Raw genomic sequence first — 18,079 nt, 5'->3', positions numbered from 1 at the left:
ACACGCGCGCGCACACACACACACATACCCACTCACACGCGCGCACACACACACACACACACACACACATACCCACTCTCACACACACACACACACATACCCACTCTCACACACACACACACACATACCCACTCTCACACACACACACACACACACACTCCTGCCTGGATTTGTCCTGACTCCTGCTACACACTTTTAAAATGAAAAATAGCCTTCATTCTCTTTCCATTAATACCACTTGTGACATATTGAACAACATCTGACTGGGATTTCAGTAGTCTTTAATGTTAGGAAGTGAGATTTTCATATTATGCCCGCTTGAACAGTAGGAAAATGCCCAGCTGTACATCCTTAGACTTAGATATTTTAAAATTTGTCTGTGTTTTGAGCAAACTTTTTAAGCATCTTGATATCATTTGATGCAGCTTTGCCAACTGATGGGAGCAGTTTGAAGGGTTGCATTAAGTGTAACATACCAAGAAATAAACTGTAGAACATGTAAGTAGATTGGTTAAATATGATTTTTGCTGTATGGTATTGGTCTGAATAAATTAAATATCTTCAGTGATAAAATTGTAACCTAAAAAATATTAAAATGCAGGGCAGTATATTAACCAAGCTTTCTCTCACAGCACCTTCCAAACCCACAACCTCTATAACTGAGAAGGACAGGGGCAGGTGTATGGGAACACCACCACCATCTGGTTCTATTCCAAATAACCCAGCATCTGAGCTTGGAAATTTATTGCCCTTCCTTCATCTTCATTGGGTCAAAACGCTAACAACACCTTCCCCACGCGGACTTCCACAGTTCAAGAAGATGGTTCACCACTGTCCACTGCTTGAAGACTATGAATGTTTGCTTTGCAAGCAACACCCACATCTTGCGAAAGAATAAATAAGAACAAAATTATGATTGAATTACAAGTGGTAAATTGGTAAATTGGCAAATTGCCTGATGTATGCTGATTTAGTGAAAATAATTGATGCTTTGTGAGAGCACAGATTTTCAAGCTGAGGTCTATGAGAGAATTAGATCATCCAGTACCATTCTGTCTGATAAACCAAGAGCTTGGATTCTGTATTTATTAAATCACATGCATTTTTTCATTCAACAGCTACTGAAATAAAACAAAAATATCTGAAGTGGTGTTAAAATTGTATCAGAGATAGTAGGAACTGCAGATGCTGGAGAATCTGAGATAACAAGGTGCAGAGCTGGATGAACACAGCAGGCCGAGCAGCATCATAGGCTCCTATGATGCTGCTCGGCCTGAAGTGTTCATCCAGCTCTACACCTTGTTGTATCTGAAGTGGTGATGCTATTTTCCATTGAGAAGCTGACACTGTCTTTTGGAGACTAGGATGGAGTCACTGGGATATTATCAATAATTGTAGAAGGTCCCTGAGGTGCCAGTAATTGCAGGGGCCCTGAAATTTGCAAATCTGAAATGTTTACTTTAGACATGGGTATTCATATGTATTTACACTTTCATTCTAGGGCTCTGGAGTCGTCAAAGCTGGTTTTGCAGGAGATCAGATTCCAAAGTACTGCTTCCCCAATTAGTAAGTACTGATTTATTATAAAATATATACTTTAAAAAATGGTACTGGAGTCCTGTGACGTATGAACATTGCACAGTATAAAGTAGGAAGTGCCAATTCTGCACAAGCCACATTTTTCATATTCTAACCTCCATTTGTGTTGCCAAATCTGGAAAATCCATCACTTGATTCTCAACCAGCTCAATGTTAAGCTTTATAAGATTTTGTAGCGATAACATTGTTACTACATCACATGCAAACAGAATTGTGGGCAAAAGTAATCTTTATGAGCTTTGACTTTGTGTTTGGGAAGTGTTATTGTTAAAATGTAATTTATTGCTTCTGGTTTTGTAGGAAAATGCTGTACAGGTGAAGTTCATGCTAATAATGATTCTCACCTCAGAACTCCCGCAGTGACTCAATTTGCCAAAATGCCATTCTGACAGTGCCTCTGTATCAAAAAAGGAAATGGATTGGTCAATGTCCCTGATCCTGCTAATTAGCCATTGAACCCTCTGAAACTTAATGTTAGGGGAGACAAGGTTCAGTATTGACTCTGCTGTCCTCCATTGTCAAATGGCCTAGCGACTAAAGGTTCTGACTGACGTCTGAGGAAAAGTCACTTGATTGGGATATTGCAGTCAATCATGTGTTTGGCTTTTTCTGCAACCAGTCGTGGAGGAAAGCAGATTAAACTTGGTGAGTTGACTGGAGAGTTAATCTCAGAAGTTGTAAAATTCAGTTTATTGGGTGCAGGAATATCAAAATACCTGTAGTAGAAATAATTTTTGTGTATGCTGAGATACCAAAATCACAGTAGTTGAAATTACCCAGCTATTGCAAACAAATGTGTTAAGTATTTTCATAGTACCTTCAGATTTACCCTCCATGTGAGAAGTCAGCTTATTTTAATAAGATCTGGAAAAATGAATATATTTGGATATGGAGTAAGCCTCTGATCAGGAAATCTTGAGCTTTGATATTTCCAGAACATGGGCTTGGTTTTCTGCTGTTGAAAGAATGTTCCAACAATCAACATAATTATTAAGGAGAAGAATATGCTTTTGGGCTTTTTGAAGACATTTTGGTATTCATCGTAGAGTTGCAGATAGAAGTAAAACACAATTGATCAGGTCTCATGTCAGCTTTCCCTACTCCACAGTATTTATTGCTTCATTAAACTGTATCTGACAATTGTATGTTGAATCTCTTTATATTTACTTTGGGAATTTAGTTTGGATGGATTTGGTGTCCATTTGGTGTTCGAACTAATCCTGGGCAAGGAATGGATAAATCATGTGTTATAGTGGATAGTTAAGTGCCTGTTTCCAGCCATGGATGACCATTCAGTACTTATAAAACTTAGATTGAAAATTTATCAGATTGACATGTAACTGTTTCCTCAGAATATCTTGCGTAGTTTGAATGTATGGTTCAACTTTAGAAACAACCTTGTTTTGGATGGAGGAGGGAATTTGTGACTGTAGAGGATAAGAAGTTATGCATTTGACAATCTGGATGTCAGAGTTTTGACATTAATAAGCTGGGGTCCCTGTTCTAGCCTTAATGTCAACAGGGGTGTACCATTAATAATATATTTACTTTTAACTTGCCCTGTGTACACATTACCAGAAAATATGAACTTCTACACTGCGAGTGTCTACTAGACTGTAGGTGGGAATATTTATTACAATTTGCTTGACAGTCTATCATGCAAAGCAGTTCCTGTGAATTCGCAAACATCACTTTCCTTCTCGAGCAAAGAGGAAGTGTGTGCTGTCTCACAGAATTTAGTAAATATAAAAAGTGGAAACTGTCCTCAACAGTTTGTTCATAATGATAATACAGCACTGCTGAAGCCTATCCAATTAGTCCCTTTGCCTGCTACCCTCCAAATATTTCCCCTTCAGTCTCTTTTGGGAATTACTAATAAATCTGCTTCCAACATAAGTTCAAGTACATACATTTCAGCGTGCAACATTTTGCTGTAGAAATATATTTTTCCTCATCTAGATTCTGATTCCTTTGCCTGTACCTTAAATCTATGTCCTCTGGGAGACATGGCATGGCAAAGAATGCAACTCGGCATGTAGTGCACTATCAGCAAAATAGTCATAACTACAGGATGGGCCACTTTTGTCTAGCATGGAGAAGGCTAAGGGGTGATTAACTAATCTTTAGTTCTGAAGTAATTGATAGAAGAAGTGTAAGTCAGATGTCTTCACTTTTGGGGAGACCAACACTAGCCAGAAATCTGTTGCATAGCATTCCGTCACTCTTAGACTGAACCAGACTGTTTGCAACCTCAGTATCATAGTTGACTCTGACTCAAATACGCAGTCGGTCCTTCTATGAGGGCTACCTGCTTCCCTCAAATCTTTCTATTCTGAACTCTTCACCCATGCCTTTGTTGCCACCAGTTTTGACTGTTCCAATGCAATTCTGGCCTGCATCCCACATTGTAATTCTTCCTGCCAACACCAACTGTGAACTTGGGAAGTTATTCAAAATTCTCCTGCTCATGTCTTAACTTGCACGAAACCTCATCCACTTATTACCCCTGAGCTTACTGACTACACTGCATCCAGGGTAAACAAAATCATGATTTTGAAATTTTCATCTTTGCCATCAAGCCTCGCCTCCTCCTCATCTCTGTAATCTGTCTGCACTACAAGCCTTTGAGATATTTGCACTCCTTTAATTGTGATCTGTTGATCATTCCCAAATTTAATTGCTGTACTATCAGTGGCTGTGCCTTCAACTTCCTGGACCTCAGGCTCTGCAATTTCTCCCTAAAGAACTCCATCTCTCTTCCCCATTTTTCTCCTTTAAGGTACTCCTTAAAATGTACTTCTTTAACCAAGCATTTTGTCATATCATTATACGACTCAGTGACATCATTGTTTTACAATGTGAAGCACCTTGAGATATTTTAGCATGTTGAAAGAGCTATTTAAAAAAAAGTACTGTTATTGTGCTGTTCTATTCTATATAGTACTATTACGCTATGAAAGTAAAGATAAAACAATTTTCAATCCAAGTGATTCCAAAATATTTTTTTCAGTGTGGGACGGCCTAAGCATGTACGTGTTATGGCTGGTGCTCTGGAGGGAGATATTTTCATTGGACCAAAAGCAGAGGTAATCTTACATTTAATTGGCTTAGAAAATATATGTTCCACTACAGTTTTGATTGAATGTTCCGTTTTCTGATGTTTTCTGTCTGTGTCAAGGAACATTCTTCCTTAGAATCACAGAATTGGCCCAAATAGTCTGTGCCAGCTCTCCCGACGATCATCCCATTGAATGTTATCCTCCTGCTTTCTCCCCTGTTACCTTGCACGTTGTTCGTTTTCAGTAGATTTTAGAATGATCCCCAAGGATAGAAAGGGAGCAAACATAACCCTGCTATTTACAAAAGGAGGAGGGAGAAAATGGGTAAGTTTAGGCCAGTTAGTCCAACATCGGTAAGGCAATGTTAAAATGAATTATTAGTGAGAAGTGATAACAGGACACTTAAGAAGCATGAAATGATAGGGCAAAGAAAACGGATTTTTGAAAGAAAAACCCACGTTTGGCAAATTTTCTTTTAAGGTGGTAGTTAGGAGGATACGTGGTAGTAAAGAGCATTGATGAGGAGGAACCAGTGAATGTGGTGTATTGCATTTTCTAAAAACATTTCGATAAGGTATTACATAAAAAGATATTGCACATATTTAGCACTCATGTGACTTGGGTAATATATCATGAATTGAGAATTGGTGAACAGGCAGAAAACAAAGTAGAAATAAAGGGGTCATTTTTGGGTTGGCAGGCTGCAACAAGAGTTCAGCATTCAGAGGGACTTGGGCTCTTTCTACCTGAAAGTCAGTTAACATGCAGGTATAGCAAGCATTTCAGAAAGCAAAGGGCTTTTTAGCCTTCATTAGGAAGGAATTGAAGTTATGGGAACAAGTGGGTAGTTGGGATAAGATCACTATGTTTGTGAATCATCACAAGTTCACAGATTGGTTACATTGCAAACGGAGGTCATTTGCCTGTCATATTTGTGCTGGCTCTCCAAAGGAGCTGTTCACCTAATACTACTCCTTCTACCTTCCCCACCCCACCATAGTCCAGAACATTTTAAACATCAACATGCTTGAGTTGGGTCAAATAATCTGTTTCCACAAAATGCTATATGATTTAAATATAAACTGAAGCTCCTAAAAAGTATTGGGCCTAAAGGTCATATCCGTATTATATGATGTGAGTATAAGCATGATTGAATTGTTTACAAAATAACAAAATAATGTGTGGAGAATTAAAAGGATATAATTTCAATGAAGGAATCTGTTGAAAACAACAAAGCACGAAAGCAAAGCTTGAGAAATTTGAAAAAAACAATTTAGGATGGTAACAAACTGGAACATCAGTAAGGTATATTTGTGTAATTACTACGTTTTTCTGCCAACCGGATTTTTTCAATTTTGATGGCAGATTATTTGAGCAACATTTTACTATGATAAATCTCATTGTGTTTTGATTGATTAGGAGCACAGGGGCCTGTTAACTATCAGGTATCCAATGGAACATGGAATTGTAAAAGACTGGAACGACATGGAACGGATTTGGCAGTACGTGTATTCCAAAGACCAACTCCAGACTTTCTCTGAAGAGGTGAGTTGAATGCTTTCAGTATAAAATGTTTGGACTCTTGACAAGATTATACTATCACCATATTTACTTTTATACCCTTGCTCCTTATGGTATCTGGATTTGTGACCCGTGAATCTGTGTGCTCATGAGGGTGGCCCCAGAGCCAATTTTCTTTTTTCTCCTCATTGACAAGCCTTGACAGGTGTGGTCGATAGGGAATTTCAATTGAAGTGCTTTCCGCAGTTTTGCAGGAGGTCTGTGCCCCAATCTCCCGCAGATAACAAGGATTTGGTGCATATACTTTAAAAAAATTAAACCCAAAGTGTATTCACATACACTGTGCAGGCAGTAAAAATTGTAAAGAAATGCAAATGAAACTTATTTCAAAGGTCTTAACTCTCAGTATTTCTGGCACAAAGTAAAATGTTTGATTGTCCAATTCAATGCAATTTATTTTTATTTGGTTTGCTTTCATTTTCAAAGTGTTTTAGAGCTTTACACATTGGAGGCTCGTGTTTTTAATTCAGAAATCTGGGTGCTAAGGTGAACAGAATCATGTATAGCTTTAAATTTATTTATTTATACATTGTGTGTGTTATTTATACATTGTTTTAGTTTCATTTAGATTAGTTCTGTGAATGGTCCAAAGTGTCTGGAGTTTGTTAATCCATGCGTTTCAATTAGGGTTTACAGCCTTTGAGTAGAATTTGAGGTGAACAGCTCTGTCTATTAGAAACAAGGGTAGAAGAGAGAAATAAAACTGTTGTTGCCCAGAATCAAGGTAACTTCATGGTCAGTAAGTATTTGCAGATTCAATCAGAGGGAAAGGTTACTGTTAGTTTAGCAGTCCCCAAAAATAGTCAGGTATTGGAAAAGATTCCTCAGTTGCTTAGAAAAAAACTCCACACCAGAAAAGTTATGGATGCTGAGGGTATGGAAAATCCATTTGTATTATTCCCTGAAACTGTTTAGAAATCAGTAAGAAGAAGCTTCCAGAAACCAATTGCAACTGTGTCAAGAAAACAAGGAAGTTCAAAATGGAGACAGGAAATCCTTTGCTGAGCTTTTAGTGTCTGTAAGGTTATTGTTGAGAATAAGAGCATTGAATTTTTATTTCTAATATTTGTAGTAAGACACTTTCAAATAGTTCTTGTAGGGTGTAAAATAGTTTGTTTTTCCTTTTGTGTGTAATATAGATTGATGTTCTTTTGTTAAAAGTACATTAGCAGTCTTTTGTGAATATGTTCAGTGACCGACCACCACAGTAAACAAATAACAAAATTAAAATTTCTGGCCTTTCAAACCAGGTTTCACTTCAGGATCTGATTTTCAGTATTACCATCAGTTGGGTGTCATAACAATATAAATACAAGTATTTGTTTTCTTCTCAGCTTATCTTTTTTGTGCTATTAAGCATGGCACAGCAAAATATTTATTTTCTCATTTTCTTTCCTGAAGAAGTTAACTTCTTGCTGGGAAGTGGTGCCATGAGCACTTTGGCAGCTAACCCAAGTGGCCGCACTTTCATATATTAGCCTAAACAATAACTGTTGGCAGGGCTTTCAGATTTGTGCATACCAAAGCTAAGTCCTTGCCTCTACTGAACACATGGTTTAGATAGCAATTGGGTTTGGTGCTTTCTCTAGCTTCTGAATTTTTTTGGGATAAAATAATTTCAGCCCCTCTGTCTCCCTTTTTATTAACCCAATCTATTGCTAATGCTCCTTGCATGCTTGCTTACTTTCTTTCAGTCACATTCCAACCACCTGTTTCCTTTTAGCTGCACCCTCCCTCCCACTGCTTGCACTTACCCAACGAAGTGAACCATTTGGAGTCTGCTGATGAGTCTGAGAAGTCAGTTCCTGCTTGCTTGAAAAAAAAGAATGAGGGAGCCTATATTTAAAGTGATGTTCAAAGGATGATGTGAGAAAAACCTCTTCACACATCAAGAAGTTAGGATATGGAATCCACTGCCTGAAAATGTTGTGGAGGCAGGTTCAATTGAGGCATTCTAGAGGGTGTTGGCTGATTATTTGAATAGAACTGGTGTGAAGAGCAAAGGCAGGAGATTGACACTTGGTTATAGAACCAGTGCAGGCACGATAGGCCAAAAGGTCTCCTTCTGCTCCATAACAATTCTGTGATTCTGTGTCCTCCATTTGGTTCGTTGTCCAAATATTCCAGCCAAAAACCAGAACCTAACGATTTAAAGAATAGAAACTACATCTCTGCTGGAGCTGTAGATTGGATTATTGCCTTGTTTTTAGTTGTACAGGTATGCATTTTCAAAGTAGGATCAAATTGCTGCAGATGCTGGAATCTGTACTGACAGTCACAAATGCTGGAGATCACAGCAAGTCAGACAGTATCCATGGAGGGAGAGCAAGCTAATGTTTTGAATCACGTTAGCTTGCTCTGTCCATGGATGCTGTCTGATTCACTGTGATCTCCAGCATTTGTTGTTTTCAATATGCATTTTTAAATATTTGTTTTGTGTGCAAATTTACTGGAACTAGAATTATACGATGGTTACAACACAGAAAGAGGCCACAACTTGTCTTGACTGTGCAGGCTCTCTGCATGAGCAACTTGGATAGTCCCATTCCTCCGCCCATCCCCATTGTTCTGTAATTATCCATTAATTCTTTTCAGATAATTATCCAATTCCTTTTGAATCTGCTTTCACCACCACTCAGACTATCCATTCCAAATTTTAACCACAGACTATATTAAAAATTTATGCTTGTGTGGTTTCTTTGTATTTTTGCCATTCTCCTTTAAACCTATTTCCTCTGATTCGTGATCCTACTATCAACAGGAACCGTTTCTGTAATAAAAGCAAAATACCACAGATGATGAAAATCTAAAATAAAAGTAGAAAACGCTGGAGAAACTCAGCAGGCCTGGCAGCATCTGTGGAGAGAGAAACTTAGCTAACATTTTGAGTTCAAAAATACTCTTGTTCGGAACAGTTTGAAGCATTAAGTCCATTTCTCTCTCCACAGATACTGTCAAACCTGCTGAATTTCTGTTGCACTTCCTGTTTTTATTTCAGACCTCCAGCATTTGCAGTACTTTTGCTTTTATTCATTATCCCAAAGCCATTGTCTTGCATCTTTTCTGCATCCTGTCCACATCCTTACTGAAGTATAGGGCCCAGCATTGTACACAGCCCGCCAGTTGAACTAAATGTGGTGATTTGTAAAAGTTTATTTTAACTTCCTTAGCTTTGTATATAGAAAGTGCAGAATCATGTGTGCCTTATTAGTTACTTCTTTCATCCGCATGCCACCTTCAATGATCTGTATGCAAAGAATTGTATTGTTAACATTACCTGGTTCTTCCTACTAAAATGTATCTCTTCACACTTCTCTGCATTAAATATAAACTGCCATGTGTCCACCCGTTCCACCAAGTTATCCATGTCCTCATAAATTTAATCATTACGGTTGTCATACTTCTAACTTTTATGACATCTGTTATATTTTGGAGTTGTGCCCTACGCACCCAAATCTAGTTCATTAGTATAGAGGTTATTAGTCTATCACTAGTATATCAAGAAAAGCATGGTCCCAATACCAATTTCACCGTGTTATTTTCTCCAGTCCAAAAAACAAATGTTGGATAGTACAGTAGGAGCTGTAACTCCAATAAAGAATTATTTTTTATTTGAAATCCTGCAATTAGTCTTTTCACAGAAATAAAACCTGCTTCAACGTTAGATTTAGAACAGTGGTTTCATAAGACATTCAACATGTGATTTTGTTTTTCTCTCAAGGGCAAATGCTGGCCTAGCCAGTGATGCCTACATCCCATGAACAAATAAATAAAGAAAAAGAATATGAATGTCAATTAATCTTCCACTTTTAATAATTGGCTAAGACGGAATGTTATTTTACTAGTGGTAATCATTCACTGTTTTGCTAAACGTGTTCTGAAGCATCTACTGTTAATAACCACTGAAGAGTATCCTCCCACCTGCAATGCAATTTTCTGCTTGGCAGTTTATGTTAACCATAATGCCTGTTCAGTCACATCTTTGTTTTCTTTGTATAATTGTTCAATGTCTTAAAAAGCTACGTGGTCAGCATGATTTTTCTTGCCTTACAAACTATGACACATGAACTGTATTTTGCCAATAAGCTTACCCTGATGGTTGGGTTTTCTTCCAATTGAAAAAAAATGCCTTTAAAATAAAAATTAGATTACATGGATTTTGTTGAAAATTCTTGCAATTTTTTAATTGAATCATCAGTCAACATTGTTTTGGCAGTTTGAATCATGCTACATTTATAGAGCATGTGAGAAGCTACTTTGTTAATTGAAAGGGCAATGACATGTACTTTATGTTCTCTCGTTCTCAGCATCCTGTACTCCTCACAGAAGCTCCTTTGAATCCAAGGAAAAACCGTGAACGTGCTGCTGAGGTTTTCTTTGAGACTTTCAATGTCCCTGCTCTGTTCATCTCAATGCAGGCAGTACTTAGTCTGTTAGTATTTCATATTCAGAAATGTACAAATCATTACAGTGAAATTTTTTCTGTTCTTTATTTGCCTGTTCTATCACCAAGCCAAAGGAATTTTTCCAGTGCCTGTACAGACACTTCTGTCTCCCATTACTTTTTGTCTTTTTAAATAAGGTGTGAGCATCTAAACAGTTTCTGAAACATTCTTGTAGAATACAAACAGGTTTTAGCTTATCTGAGAGGGATTGAGCCCCATATTGGTGGTTGATTTGATTCTTCTGAAAACTGCAACCAGGGATTCCCTGTGTCTTTTCTATGCCAGCTAATACATTAAGAGAAACCCAATCTGACTTAGATCACAGAGATTATATTTCTCTCCTTATTTTACTTGTCTCAATCTTGCCAGTTTTTCTCCTCTACTCCTCTTCTGAAGCCACAGTCTAGGGCTGTGAAGGTTAGGTGGATTGGCTGTGTTGAATTGCCCGTAGTGTCCAGGGATGTGCAGGCAGGGAGGATTAGCCATAGGTAGTGGGGTGTGATGATCTTCGGAGGATCAGTGTGTAATTGATTGTCTGAATAGCCTGCTTCCACACTGTAGGGATTCTATGATCTTATGAAGAGATCTTTTGTACAGTCAATGGTTATGATCTGGAACTTACTGTTATGTCAATGGTGGAAGTGAAGATGATCAATGATTTTGAAAGGAAATTGGACGGACACTTGAGGGCAATAAATTTGCAGGGCTATGGGGGGTAGAGGAGGGAAACAGGACTAACTGGATTGCTGTGCAAAGAGCCAGTACGGACTCAGTGGGCTAAATGGCCTCCATCTGTACCATAATGACAATGAAATGACACCCCATGTTTCCAAGTGATTCTAAACATTAAACCAAGAGGGAATGAAGTAGAAGGGTCCACTTTCTACTCTGATTACGTTTATTGAAGGTCCTAAAAAGATTTTTTAAATATATATGAGCAAATTTGTTTCAGCCCGTACGATTTGGTAACTATCTTTTGTTTACTCAAATATTGACACGTGGTTTGCTTTCCAATGGTTTCCTTTTCTCCGCTTTTCTGAAGGTATGCCACAGGTAGAACTACAGGTGTGGTGTTAGATTCAGGCGACGGAGTCACACATGCTGTACCTATCTACGAAGGATTTGCTATGCCGCATTCCATCATGAGGATTGACATTGCAGGACGTGATGTCTCTCGCTATTTACGTCTGTTCCTTAGAAAGGAAGGATATGATTTTCATACATCATCAGAATTTGAGATTGTGAAAACAATCAAAGAGGTAGAATCTATTATAATAAATTGATACAGTTTTACTTCTAATTTGCTTGGAGAAATATATTCTCAGTTTGTAATTTAAAATACAAATGTGTGTGTTTTATTTACCTTAATCATTGCAAAGATTATCTTCACTTTTTAAAAATTAAGTATGTATTATGATGTGGCATGTACAAAATAATAAGTTTATCTGGCTTTTTCTCAGAAGGCAGTAGGTAGGTCTGACTGTCAGGGTTGTATGCAGATCCTGACCCTACATGGACAGGCAACAAACTGAGCAGTAATCTTCCCAGAAACAGCTTAATTGGGCATCAATGGGTCCGAAGCCCAGTTAAGGACCACAGGTTGGCCATACCATACTGCCAACCCGACCAGAGGCCTGGCTGTTGTGCTGCTTTTGCAGCTGAGAGAGATGGCTGTTGCTGAGATTGCAGGAGACTAAGATTTGAGGTACCCTTGCAGAAATATTTTCTTTCTCTGCCAGGACCAAACAGGCAGGTGACAGAAATTGGAAGAATAAACTATCTGTAGGACCTCTGACCTCAGTGGCTCTGTCCTGGGAATCTGCCTCCTTAAAGATAGAGAACTCCCCATGTGGTCCAGGCTACTGTACCTACTGACAATGTGCCAGCAGCCTCTCAAAATGTCCCTTTGGATGTCTTTCCCGGAGTTAATTGTATAAATTAGCTGCCCTCCAGTGGATGGAAAGCCACTACTGGCTCAATAGTCAGACTGCATTCTAAGTCATTCCATCGCAGCTCCTGGTCATTTTACTCATCGTCTCAATCCTCATAGTCTGCTACTTGGGATGAGGGCTGCTGAGAAAGCTTCACCTTATGATGTTGATCTCACCATAATCTCAAGGGGTATGATAGTATTGCTTGTATTACTAGACTAGTGATCTAGAGGCCTGGACTAATGGTCCAATGACACGAATTCAAGGTCCACCACAGACAGAAGCAGGGACAGAAATCATGGGCCTTCATGGTATTTCAGATCCAGGCCCGCAAATGGAGCATAGAGATCCTGCCCCCCTGACCTGAGTGAGCACAGTCTGCTCCCGAGAGTTTGGGCTCCAGATGTACTCCAATGTCCCAGATCCTGACCATGATAACTATGGAATTTAAATTCAGTTAATAAAGTAAATGTGGGATTAAAAGAAAATCTCATAAATCTACTGGATTGTCATAAAAGCCTGCCAGGTTCACGATTGTTCTTGATTAATCTGAATTATATATGACTCAAGATACACAGCACGGAGGCTGGCTCTTAATATCCCTCTGAATTGACCTAGCAAGCCATTTACTTACAGCGGGACAAGCAGTAAGTGCTGGATTTAACTGAATAAAAAGTGTGAATTCTTGGTTAAAAGGTAGTCTGACAGCGCCAATCCAGATAAGATTGTTCTAAGTTCACCTCTCGACTGTTACACAGACAGTCTTGAATTCAGTTATCATGTTAAAGAATATCTCACTATAATTGTCTGCTTATTTTTAAAGAAGAGTTCAAAATTATTATTTTAATTTTTAATATGCATTTAGCCTTTCTGGGAAACCACCTGGCGATTTGTCTTTGTGTTTTATAGCGTGCCTGTTACCTGTCAATAAACCCACAAAAAGATGAAACCCTGGAGACGGAGAAAGCTCAGTACATTCTGCCTGATGGAAGCACAATTGAAGTAAGGGAGCAATCTCAGTTTGTGCATGGTTACTAATGCTGCTTGCTCAAGTTAAGTCATATCAAATGGACAAAAAGATTCTTTTTCTTTTTTATTTATTGTTGTCACGTGTACAAGATACAGTGAAAAGTGTTGTATTGCGAGCGATACAGGCAGATCGTACCATATGAAGTGCATCAACATAGCAGAACAGAATGTAGAATACAATGTTAAAGGCACAGAGAAGGTACAGAGAGAGGGAGATCAACATTAACATTTGAGAGGTCCATTCAAAAGTTTGATAACAGCGGAGAAGAAGCTGTTCTTGAATCTGGTTGTACATATTTTCAAACTTTTATATCTTCTACCCAATTGAAGAGGGTGGAAGAGAGTATAACCAAGGTGGGTTGCATCTTTGATTATGTTGCTTGCTTTCCCAGGGCAGCGAGAAGTATGGATGGAGTCGGTGGATGGGAGGCTGGTTTGCATGATGGTCGTGCTGTGTTCACGACCCTCTGTAGTTTGTCGTGGTCTTGGGAAGAGCAGTTGCCGTACCACGTTGTTTTGCATCCACATAGGATACTTTCTATGGTGCATCTGTAAAAGTTGATAAGAGTCATTGTGGACATGCTGAATTTCATTAACTTAAGTTTTAAAATTAATATAAACAAATAATTTAATAATTGACCTAAAAAACATTTGATTATTTTTTGGTTTAGTTTAATGCATTCTCTACTAAGTTTATTTTCTCGTTATTCAAAATATCATTTCAAACCACAGCACAATTGACAACTGATTGTCTTTTCTCACCTTTGACCATCACTAAGTTAGTCATTTCACACATATATAATACATATAAACACATGGCTGTCATAGTGCTCAGGTTCCTGTATATATAGAACCTTAAAAACAATAGTTTCCAAGCTTCTTTGGCTCCATAATTAAATGCCAAAGAGCATTGCAAATTAAGTTTAAATTCATGTTCCCATTATTTTGCAACTGTCTTAAGTTATTGATGCTAATGATTCTATGTGTTCTGAATTCCCAGGCCCATAAAATACAAATTAGACAGAGAAACAATTAAAAAATATAGGCACAAACAAAACTGAGTTGTACAGAGTCTGTGGCCACATTGTCAGGGCCTGCTGGCTGTGCTTAGCACATTTCTGCTTTAAAACCTCCTCGAGTTGAACAACAGATATGCTTCTACAAGTGCAATCAATTTTTGAGTGTACTTGTGTTTCGGATATATTAAATAGTGACGTAGATAACAAGATTCTGGCCAGAGTAGATGCCTGGACAAATGTTTAATCTGGTTTATTCTTTTCCAGTTTGGTGTCCTGTGAAAACCATAACATTCACAGTCAATTTCTCACCCTCTGCAGATTGGACCTGCACGATTCCGTGCTCCAGAACTGCTCTTTCGACCTGACTTGATTGGTGAAGAGTGCGAAGGAATCCATGAAGTCTTAGTCTTTGCAATCCAGAAATCTGACATGGATCTGAGGCGAACGCTTTTCTCTAACATTGTGCTGTCAGGAGGATCAACTTTATTCAAAGGTACCCATTTATTTTGTTAACAAGCTAGGATGGTCATACTTGTATAATGTTAACCTTGTCTTGTACAAGGTGATCTATACTGATTTACCTCCCTATGTTAAAATGCTGCAGCATCTCAACATCATTTGCAGGCTTCAGGTCATTTATTCATCCAGCTGTATTTATTGAAGGCATTTGCTCCAGATCAGGGGCAGGAAGGTGGCCTCTACCTTGCCTCTGATCCTCGATACCCCTTTCCCCATGATCCCCATGCTGCGAGAAGTGAATGGAAGGATCTTCTTGCCATTGGATCTGTTGAAGTATAGGCCGTTGATCTTCAGGATCTAGATGTTGTGGAGGCCCACAGCTTTTGGTGAACCAAGACATCTCTGCCAAGCCTATGATAGGCCGACAAATTCACTGGTCAGCTCTTAAAAAGCCCGATTGGTGTGTGATATAGAAAGTAATTTAGCACCTAATGCGCCCACCCTGTTGTTACAATCTGCTGAGGTAGTGCGTCGTAAATCGAGCCCTGCTATTCCCAGACCCATACCAAAGGTCAATGTTTTCTTTAAGGTATGCACAGTAACCCACTTTATCTGACATTCAGACCGAGTTGATAGAAAGCATGCATTAGGTTTTAGTATTAAGCAAGAATTACTATTTGTTTTAAGTAATCAGACTATAGCTACTGGTAAACAGATATAAACTATTGGCATATAACTACTATTAAAACTCAAACCCAAATAAACTTCCTCTTGCGCACACGCATTCACACACACACAAACAAGTAGGGAAAATGTATTATTTACAGAGGTGGACAAAGAAACCTGTATAGTTATCTCAATAGTTTTTGCTTCGTGATTCTGATGTTGGGGTGATCCTACTTTCACTGTCCAGGCCCTTGGTGTTCAATTTTCTTTCTCTGGAGGCTTGTACTGATTTGTAAGAGTTACAGATCAACTGATTCACTTGGGATTTGTCTCAGATTTATCAATTCAAAAGTCACAGCTCACAGCAACTGCTGCACGAAAGATAGTTGATTTTCTTCAAGGTCAAATTGAGTTTTCTTTTGCTGCAGTGAACAGACAAGTTCTGCTGGGGAGAATAGCTGTACACACCTTTGTGCCTTTCTCTCTCCCTGTGTCTGTGTCTCTGTAACTTGTTTCCAGACCAATCTGCTGAATTAGCTGAGAACTAATCAGCTCAACTTGTAAACAACTTCTCATTTCCTGGTTGTCTGCACATTGTAGGAATCCCTTGCCACAAAAATAGTGTTCACAATAGGTCTCAAGTTCATTGTTATGAAATTATGCAACCTTCCTGGTAAATCCTGTTTTTAAAACCAATTCTTTCTCACTGTAGACTATTGTTTTTAAAGATGCAGAAAATGTAAAAATACACTGTCCTTACACAATACCTGTTTTGTAAAAGGGAAAATCCTCGCACTTAGTTAGAATTGCATGTATGAAAGTCTTAAAGAGTTGTTAGTGGTGACCATGCTGTTCTATTGCTGAGTTTTTGAAAAATCTTAGGCTCTGCATAACTGTGGGCAGAATCCCGGTTAACAGGGAACAGTTCATAAAGACTCAACGAAATGACTGGGTGCCAGTTATAATGCCCAGCAGGCTTATTCTTTGGGTCTGCTCCTAGCTGCTCATGAGCCAGCTAGTTGTGCTGTGCTGGTGGAGTTGGTGTTTATTGCTGATGAAAATGCAAGTGAGACCCACAACAGCATGAGTTAGGTCAGAAGCACATCACCACCAAAGAATTGCAGGGCGCACCTAATAGAACCCGAGCATTGAGAGGTAGCCAGTGTGGAAAAAAAAAATTAGCTCTGGTAACTATTCAAAGCTCCCTACATTTGGTAATCCCTTTCTTCTGGTTTCTTCAGAATGTTTATTTTTGCCTCTAAAGAATGACAAAAAAACAACAGTGCCCAATGAAAACCCTCAGTTATGCTGCCCACTGTCCTCAGCACTAATTGAGAGGAAACAGAATTCAATAGCTCTCGTGAAATAAGGATCTAATTATATGTATCCACAAATGTTCGGAGTGTTCAATGGTTGAAGATGATAACTCTCTCTAGTTTTTAAAAAAGTTCTTTTTAAACTTATTTTTGTTGGAGATCAGGTACAAATTCCAAAAAAAACTTCTATTCAATCTGTTTGGACATTTTATGACACACCTTCAGGACAGGTGGGACTTGAGTGAAGGTCATCTGCCGAGAAGTAGAGACACTATTACTGCGTCACAAAACCCCTGAATTTGTGAAAGCTTGCATTTTAAAGGCTTCCTTCAATACCCTTTATTAACTGCAGGTGCATGATTGCTCATTTTAGTTATTCCACTCCAGATGATAAATTAACAATATTTAATTATAATGGTAGTGTTGAAGTGATGCAAATGCCTGCTGCATTACTCAAAAGTGCAGTGTATCAAGGGCATTCGTTATAGCAGGATTTAGAATTAAATAGATTTAGATTTAATGTAAGCCTGAAAATCCTGCTGACAATGTTAAAGGAAGAAAACTCTTTGCATTTATCTTATATTTTAACATCTCTGTAAATCCATTTGTTTTATGAATTAACACATTGGTCGGAATGGTTTGTTGTAGGTTATCAAGCAGTAGTGGTGGCTTTGACACAGTATAAATTAGAGGTGCATGTAAAATGAATAATGCAGCAATAATGGGTGACCTCAATTTACAAATGGTTTGGATAAATCTAATCAGTAGTTTGAATGAATTCTTGGAGGCTGCACAAGATGGGCTTTTGGAGCAATATGTTGAGAAACCAACTAGAGATCTGGCTATAATAGATTAATTATTCTGTAATGAGACGGAGCTAATTAATAACCTTACTGTAAGGAAACTTTTAGGAAAGAGTGACCATAATATGATAGAATGTTACATTAATTTTGAAAGTTATTTTGCTCATTCTGA

General features: G+C 38.4%; 1 protein-coding gene across 1 annotated transcript; it reads left to right on the top strand.

Moving 5' to 3' along the window:
* The first annotated feature begins 1,505 nt into the window (after window positions 1-1,505).
* LOC109916741 (actin related protein 1A) lies at window positions 1,506-15,191 on the top strand. Its single transcript, XM_048593223.1, has 7 exons — window positions 1,506-1,566; window positions 4,610-4,685; window positions 6,078-6,203; window positions 10,547-10,671; window positions 11,727-11,943; window positions 13,525-13,617; window positions 14,982-15,191. The coding sequence occupies exons 2-7, from the start codon at window positions 4,638-4,640 to the stop codon at window positions 15,174-15,176; spliced, it is 804 nt and encodes a 267-aa protein (XP_048449180.1). The 5' UTR covers window positions 1,506-1,566; window positions 4,610-4,637; the 3' UTR covers window positions 15,177-15,191.
* The last annotated feature ends 2,888 nt before the right edge of the window (window positions 15,192-18,079 follow it).

Source organism: Rhincodon typus, unplaced genomic scaffold (genome assembly GCF_021869965.1).
Source record: "Rhincodon typus isolate 14 unplaced genomic scaffold, sRhiTyp1.1 hic_rhity00002516, whole genome shotgun sequence".
NCBI classification, from domain to species: Eukaryota; Metazoa; Chordata; class Chondrichthyes; order Orectolobiformes; family Rhincodontidae; genus Rhincodon; species Rhincodon typus.
Note: the sequence above shows the minus strand (reverse complement) of the source record. Positions and strands in the feature narration are given on the sequence as shown.

Coding starts and splice junctions, on each gene's coding strand:
- LOC109916741 (XM_048593223.1), top strand. CDS start 4,638: ATGGCTGGTGCTCTGGAGGGAGATATTTTCATTGGACCAAAAGCAGAG. Junction 4,686..6,077: donor TCATTGGACCAAAAGCAGAG/GTAATCTTACAT, acceptor TTGATTGATTAG/GAGCACAGGGGCCTGTTAAC. Junction 13,618..14,981: donor CTGATGGAAGCACAATTGAA/GTAAGGGAGCAA, acceptor CACCCTCTGCAG/ATTGGACCTGCACGATTCCG.